The sequence below is a fragment of the Galeopterus variegatus genome, unplaced genomic scaffold (genome assembly GCF_000696425.1).
Source record: "Galeopterus variegatus unplaced genomic scaffold, G_variegatus-3.0.2 Scaffold358, whole genome shotgun sequence".
Taxonomy (NCBI): domain Eukaryota; kingdom Metazoa; phylum Chordata; class Mammalia; order Dermoptera; family Cynocephalidae; genus Galeopterus; species Galeopterus variegatus.
In genome coordinates this window covers 86,208-93,888 of record NW_007726469.1, presented here as the reverse complement: position 1 = coordinate 93,888, position 7,681 = coordinate 86,208, and the positions used below count along the sequence as shown (strand labels likewise).

The 7,681-nt window shown below is 43.7% G+C and overlaps 1 protein-coding gene across 1 annotated transcript; it reads left to right on the top strand.

The window, feature by feature from the left end:
• The first annotated feature begins 200 nt into the window (after nucleotides 1–200).
• On the top strand, nucleotides 201–4,340 carry LOC103586648 (small integral membrane protein 12-like). Its single transcript, XM_008567946.1, has 3 exons — nucleotides 201–294; nucleotides 3,705–3,801; nucleotides 4,016–4,340. The coding sequence occupies exons 1-3, from the start codon at nucleotides 201–203 to the stop codon at nucleotides 4,338–4,340; spliced, it is 516 nt and encodes a 171-aa protein (XP_008566168.1).
• Nucleotides 4,341–7,681: the final 3,341 nt, after the last annotated feature.

The following is a 7,681-nucleotide window of genomic DNA, read 5'->3' as shown; positions in this document are numbered from 1 at the left end:
GATGTGACAGGTGGCACTTTGAGTGCAGTAGACTCGTTTGCATCTCAGTCTTGCCTTACCTCTTCATACTGTCTGGATAAATTATCACATATGCCACACCAACCCTAACTGTGAAACAGATTAATGAAGCTGCAGTTCGAGACTGTACACAAGAGCAAAAGGGTTTTTTTCTTTCCAAGGCCCAAGAAAACAAGGGAGTCATGCCGTTCAGTGGAAACGGAGCCACCAGCAGTTCCTGGCAGTCTGTTCTCTGCTGCTGGTTTATGTTCCCCACACTTCAAGACCTATTGCCAAGTAGGTTTATCAACATTCCCTCAGAGCACCTCTTTTCTAACCTTCTGATTGGCCAGTGGGATGGGCAGGGGATAGGCGTGAACGTTTTGGTTCTTCCTATTTTCAGGCAAGGGCCGGTTCCTCTTATCAAAGTCTCTCTTCCAAAGTAAAATAAATAGGCAAAAAATTCAATTAAAAACCCAGATGAGGCGATTATTACTCTTCTTTTTTCCACGTCCTCCTTCACACTAACACACAGTAAACATTTTCTGCAGAGGCCAACTTCTTCCTCTGTGTAGACTGGAATACTTCCTCTGAGGTTATAGATTTTTCTGCATAGAATCTCGTTTTTCTTCCCTCTTTGACCTCACAGCCAATTGATGTTGAAGACAGTTAGAAACTCATTAAAATAGTAATGGAATATTTATTAGGGTTTTTAATATTGGAGAGTGGTAATAAGAAACCCAAGGTGGGCCCTGATCTCTCTCCCAGATGCCAACCCACCCTATTAAACTTTAGATCTTCCACCCCATCTCAAGTTGCTTTACTCAAAGTTAAGCACTACTAACCATTTCTTGAGATTCTTTCCAGAAGAAAAAATCATGCGTATACCTGAATGTATATATGTACCCATCTCCACGTATAATGTGTGTATTTTAGCACATCAGGGATTATACTGTACGTACTGTTCTGCACCTGGCTTTTTTCCCTTAATGATGCATCTTAGAAATCTTTCCATATTGGCAGACACAGATGCATCTCATTCTTTTAATCAACGCATAGTAATCCATTATATGGATGTGCCGTTTTTATTTATTCAGTCCCTGTACTGATGGACATTTTGATGTATTTTTATAACCAGGACAAATATAACACTTTGGTGACCATCCTTGCACATACATCTTGTTAAAATGTCCCGTGCATACTCAGAGGGTAAATTCCTAACAGTGACATTACTCCTTCAAACGGAATGTGAGTTTTTCATATTGATAGATATTTCCAAATTGTCCTCTAAAAAGGTTATGCCCATTTTTACTCTCAAGAGCATAAACATCCATTTTGAATAGATAGAAAAATAATATTTTTCTCAGACTTGTGTAGCTGGTGTCTGTTTTTATTCTTAAAGTGTTCTCTGTGTTTTAGCTTCTGGACATCTGATACGTTAATAAGTGATGCTCAAATCGTCTCTCTCCCCTGCCCTGTCCTGAGGATCCACCCAGCTCCAAAGCCAATCAATAGAGGAGCTCTTGTCCCACACCTTAAAAGTTAATGTCCAGCCTGTGCCAGGCCAGAAAATGTTGTGGGTTCTAATTATGAGGACTGTCCACTGATGGCACTCTATCCCCAGATACCTACCACAAGGGACACCAGGGCTCCAATCCCAGGAAAAGCATCCCAGGAGACAGGATTGACTATCCCACCCCAAATCAGACACATGGGATTTTGAGAGGTTATCACCAACTCTGTTGCTTTACACAAGCAAGAGAGAATCTTCTTTGATGCTTGTAAAGGAAACTCAACACCTATAGGCTTCATCAGGGAAATGGAGCTCATCATGCAGACAGGAAAGCTGGGAGGAATGAGTAACCACCTGAAAGCTCTTTGAAGCGTGTTCCATCACAGCTAAATGCTTCTTCATAAAACCTGATTTTTGATGTCTGTTTGGCATCATAGGCTTCTCAACTATTGGGCTGTCAGACCTAGGATTTGGCACTATGTATTTTTACAGTTGAACAGGAATATTACACATGAAAGCTACTCAAATATCTGATATTACAGAATAACGTAGGCAAAATAGATATTGTGGTGGGTAGATTATAGTTATTTTATGTTGGTAATGTGCTTCAGCTACCATACAGGGACTTGGTGAGATTGCTGTCATATTTGGTAAAGTATCTGCAACTCCTAGGAGGAAAGCTGGAAAAATGAATGCAAAATAATGATGCACAATCTGCTCGACTCTCCCCTGTCACACGGTGGCATAAACACTGGCAAAGTAAGAGGGCAGTAGGATCTCCATGTTTAAACCTCACTGCTGTACAGGGAACAAGAGGCCAAGTATTGTACCAGATGCAAGAATTAACTTTGCCCGGGGGGGGGGACAGGGGCTTCCAGATGTATTAACTGAGAGAAGGAAGGAAAGGGAATGGGAAGAGAACTCCAAACGGAGAGGCAAAAGGAAAGGAAATAAGGAACATATATAAAGAATATATAAAGAATATCATTACCTAAAGGTCTCTCAGTGAATTTCCTTAAAGTCCACAGGGACAGGGGCCCTTGTCCCATGCTTTCGGAGTGATTTGACTAAGGATGCTAAGCAGGCACTTGACAGTGTGAACTTGTTCAGATGGTCCTTGATGGGCCATTATTCATTTTCTGAAACTGAGCCAAATCTCTCTTTCCCTCTGTTCCTTTCTCTTTGTCTCCCCTAGCTACTTTGCTTTCCTAAGTAATCAGACATGGATTTTATTTTGAAGATGTTTACATTCTTAGGGAGATAAGTCATTTAAAATAAGGAAGAATGCAACAAAATCCATAATAAAAGTCCAGATAATGAGCCATAGGAGTTCAGAGGAGGGAGATGAAATTTCCACCTGTCATGGGGCGGGGGTTATGAATTGTGGTATTTTTGAGTTTAGTATTTACTATGAATGCCTAAGTTATGTGGGTATGGAATGGGAGAAAGCCCTTTCCAGGCTGTGGGGTTGGCAGGAATAAATCAGAGAGATCTGGAAGCATGGAGCATGCGTAGTGAAGGAGGATGAGATTGTTTTGACTGGAGTGAAGGGCACACAAGTGTAGTGAGAAGGCAGTTTCAGTGGGATGGTGGGGCTCTAATCTGCAGGGCCTTGAACATCCATTGTCATTGGTTAAACTATTGTTAGGAAGGACCTGGTCCCCTGCAAAAGACAGGGCAAACTGGGAGGGGCTAGATCTGTCGAAGGATGGGGCAGGAACCTTGAGGAAGTCTAGACTGGCAGACAAAGCATGGGAAGGGATGTGCAGAAGAATATGGCAACAGATGACAGGTGGTCACCTGGGCAAGCAGAGTCGATACTGGGAGGTGGTTACAAGTCTCAAGGAGGGGAGGTGCTGGTACTGGGTAATGTAGAAACAGGTGGCACTTAGAAATGCGATCGGGAGTGAGGGAATAAGAAAGTCTTACAGCAGTTAGCAGGCTCCAGCCCCTATACTCAGGTTCACGGGAAGACTTCCAGACTCTAAAAGGAGGGAAGGGCAGAATGGAAAGCAAGAAACTGGGCCTCTATCCCAGAGGGACCAGGCAGATTTCCAAGCCAGGAGTCAAACCTGGAACACGGGGCCTGATTAGCACTGAGAATGGTTCGATGCTCCATGCCAGAGTGCTGAGCCAAAGTCTTTTCATTCCTTCTGCTTAAGGTTATGATTGATCTTAGATGTTGGGTTTGCAGGTGGGAGCAAAGAGGTCCAGCTGTGCAGAGGGCAGGAGGCAGATGCTGGAGAAACAGACAGGGTCCACTGCTGGCTAAAGAGCTTGGGCTTTATTTGGTAAGCAAAGGGGAAATTTGGAAAATTTAGAACAGGGGAGCGTCTTGATTGGAGCCGTATTTCAGGAAGATTAGTTTGATTCTAGTGTGTAAAATGAACTGGAATTAAGTGAGTCCTTACCTGTAACAGATTTCTGGCATTTCCTTTCCTAAATGCTTGTACTTCTCCAGTGTGTTCACTTCTCTCCATGCATCCTTCTAAAACTGTGGGATAGGAGTGGGGGCCTGACCCAGCGTGCGGGTTGGGCCACAGGTGTCACGTGGCCTGCGCTTTGGACCGTGGTGCGTACTTATGCTCCCTATGTCACATTTCCTGTGGCATTAATGGTCAGGGCTGTGGACTACCACCTGGAATGGTTCATCTGGGAAAATGATCCCCAGCCTGTAGAGGAGGAAAAAAGCATCTCTGAGGGCCGCCAGGAGGATCGCAAGCTGGATGAGCTGCTAGGCAAGGACCATGCCAGGGTGGTGAGCCTTAAGGACAAACTGGAATTTGCCCCCACCGCTGTCCTGAGCAGAAACCACCCAGAGAAGAATTAATGGAGGACACAGGGCCCTATGGTCCTACTGTGGGCCACGACTGGCCCTGCCACCACATACATTCAGCCCCGGAATCCATGTCTGATTTGCTTTGTTGCTTATTCTGGCCCCTCCCATGCCACACAGCCACACATGTACTGACTGCTCCTTTATGGCCAGGCAGACACTGCAGCAGCTGAGGGGCTGGTGAGGAGGAAGACTCTTGAAGGTTCTGGCCTGAAGGCTGCGTCTGTCGTGTGGTGGCCACCACTGCTCGGCTTCCGAGCGTATGGGTGCACTTCCAGGGGGAGTGTTATGAAATGAACATTGGCTGTCAGTCTCCATGAGGAGATGGATTGGCCTCCAGTGGGAATGGTCGCGATTTGGGTGTTGCCTTTTAGGAGGGATACGTACATGTCTAATTCCAGTCTGCACTGGGAAGAATTCAAAAATCCACCTGGCTCCCTTCCTTTGTATGCCCTGTCCTTTGTGCTCATTCTTTGTGAAATCTGTCCTGCCAGCTTAGGAATGGTATTCCCTGGGGAAGGAAAGCATTTTTCTGTTCTTGGAAGCCCACGCTGTTCACTGTAGGTCAGAGAGAAACATGTGCCGGGTGAATTTGCTTGAAAACAATCACCATCTTTCACCCCCATTGTTGTATAGTGCAAAACTGATGGATTAAAGTAGCATCTGAGAACTGAAGAAAATAATAATAAAAAGAAAACTGTGGGATAAACTATATTATTAAAATTAATAAAATTAATTAATAAAATATCAATTCCACCTTTTTCTTTTTACTCTTTTAAGGTGGCCTCTAGAGAAGTTAGAATTACGCAAGTGGCTCCCATTGTATTTTGACGGGGCAGTGCTGCCCTCATCGTTTCTCCATAGTGCAGTCAGATCTTTTTATTTTTATTTTTTATTTTTATTTTTTTATTTTTATTTTGTCAATATACACTGTATATGATTATTATGGCCCATCACCGACACCTCCCTCCCTCCTCCCTCTCTCCCCTCCCCCCCAAGAATGTCCTTTCCGTTTGCTTGTTGTAACAACTTCATGAAAGTATAGTTGTTATATCTTCTTCCCCAACCCCCCCCGGTTTTTTTTTTTGTGTGTGTGTATGTGGGTGGATTAATTTGTTTGTTTTTTAGCTCCCACCAATGAGTGAGAACATGTGGAATTTCTTTTTCTCTGCCTGACTCGTTTCACTCAATATTATTCTCTCAAGGTCCATCCATGTTGTTGCAAATGGCAGACCACCAACAATGTATGAGAGTTCCTTTTTCTCCGCAACCATGCCATTCGACAAAGGCATTAAGCCTATTCACTGGGGTCAGGACTCCCTCTTCAGCAAAGGGTGCTGGGATAACTGGTTATCCATTTGCAGGAGATTGAAACTAGACCCACATCTCTCACCATGTACTAAAATCAACTCAAAATGGATCAAGGATTTAAATATACACCCCGAAACAATAAAACTTATTAAAGAAAACATAGGAGAAACCCTTCAGCAAATAGGGCTGGGCACAGACTTCATGAATATGACCCCAAAAGCACAGGCAACCAAAGGAAAAATAAACAAATGGGACTATATCAAACTAAAAAGCTTCTGCACAGCAAAAGAAACAATTAACAGAGCTAAAAGACAACCAACAGAGTGGGAGAAAATATTTGCAAAATACACATCCAACAAAGGACTAATATCCAGAATATATAAAGAACTCAAACAACTTTACAAGAAAAAAACAAGCAACCCAATCAAAAAATGGGCAAAAGAACTAAGTAAGCATTTCTCTAAAGAAGATATGCAAATGGCCAACAGTCATATGAAAAAATGCTCAACATCACTCAGCATCCAGGAAATGCAAATCAAAACCACACTGAGATACCATCTCACCCCAGTTAGGATGGCAAAAATCCAAAAGACACCGAAAGATAAATGCTGGCGTGGCTGCGGAGAAAAAGGAACTCTCTTACACTGTTGGTGGGAATGCACAATGGTGCAACCCCTATGGAAAATGGTTTGGAGGTTCCTCAAACAGCTGAAGATAGACCTACCATACGACCCAGCTATCCCACTGCTGGGAATATATCCAAAGGAATGGAAATCATCAAGTCGAAGGTACACCTGTATTTGCAAAATACATGTCTGACAAAGGACTAATATCCAGAATATATAAAGAACTCAAACATCTTTACAAGAAAAAAACAAGCAACCCAATTAAAAAATGGGCAAAAGAGCTAAGCAGGCATTTCTCTAAAGAAGATATACAAATGGCCAACAGTCATATGAAAAAATGCTCAACATCACTCAGCATCCGGGAAATGCAAATCAAAACCACACTGAGATACCATCTCACCCCAGTTAGGATGGCAAAAATCCAAAAGACGCTGAAAGTCAGATCTTTTTAAAATGCAAGTCTTCTCACATAACTCACCTGCATGGAATCTCCCGATGGTCTGCACTGCCCCCGATAGAGTCCACATTCCCTAACAGGGCTCCCAAGCCTTGCCTCCTGTAAAGCTAGGGCTAATGTCGAAATCCTGTCGATGCAGCCAATCGTCAGGCTACACAAGACTACGCCACTTGTCGAGGAAGGCAAATCATAACTAAAGCCAAAATGTTTCATTATTTTAGTTATAATAAGTTTCCATCTGTATTGTCAGGGCTAGGGCTCAAACCCTGCAAACCCATTGTATGGGCTGGGTCACCAGACCCTTCACACGCAGGTCCACGCTAGGTAATTGGGAAAGATCCCGGGAGCCACTGGCAGATGACACGAGCTCAGTCCTTAGCAATGGCAGCAGCAGCTTACAGGGCCAGCAGCATACAGGTCTGGCGGTGGCGGCGGCCTGCTCGGAGGGCCCCGGGGGCCCTGGCATCTATTACACCATGAGGCAGGTACCATGTGTGTCTTGTTGGAAGTTCTACAATGCCTAGCACAGTGCCTGATATATAGTGGACACTCGGTAAATGTTCATTGCATAATAACAGATAGGTAAACATCAGAACAATTGCAGAATCAGAGTACATCAGAGTAAGTCTTGGGACATTATGATCTACCCTTTGGCTAGGTGACTCTCTTACCTCTACTGATTTCTGTTCTATTTAGCAGGCATATCAATTGGGATGTAGGTTTGGCTGCTTGTTATTTCTCTCTCACAAATCAGTTCAGAGACAGGCAATCATGGGTGTTATGGCAGCTCTGTTCTATGGGACAATAGTCAGAACCAGCCTTTTCTGTCTTGCTGCTCCCCCATCCTAAGACGATGCCCTTGTCCCCTCAACAAAATCCTAGGAGGTCCAATTTTGTCTGGGAATCCTTGGAACCTATATCCAAGGTCAATTTTTTTTTTG

Coding starts and splice junctions, on each gene's coding strand:
- LOC103586648 (XM_008567946.1), top strand. CDS start 201: ATGCCGTTCAGTGGAAACGGAGCCACCAGCAGTTCCTGGCAGTCTGTT. Junction 295..3,704: donor ACTTCAAGACCTATTGCCAA/GTAGGTTTATCA, acceptor TTGGGTTTGCAG/GTGGGAGCAAAGAGGTCCAG. Junction 3,802..4,015: donor AAGAGCTTGGGCTTTATTTG/GTAAGCAAAGGG, acceptor ACTGTGGGATAG/GAGTGGGGGCCTGACCCAGC.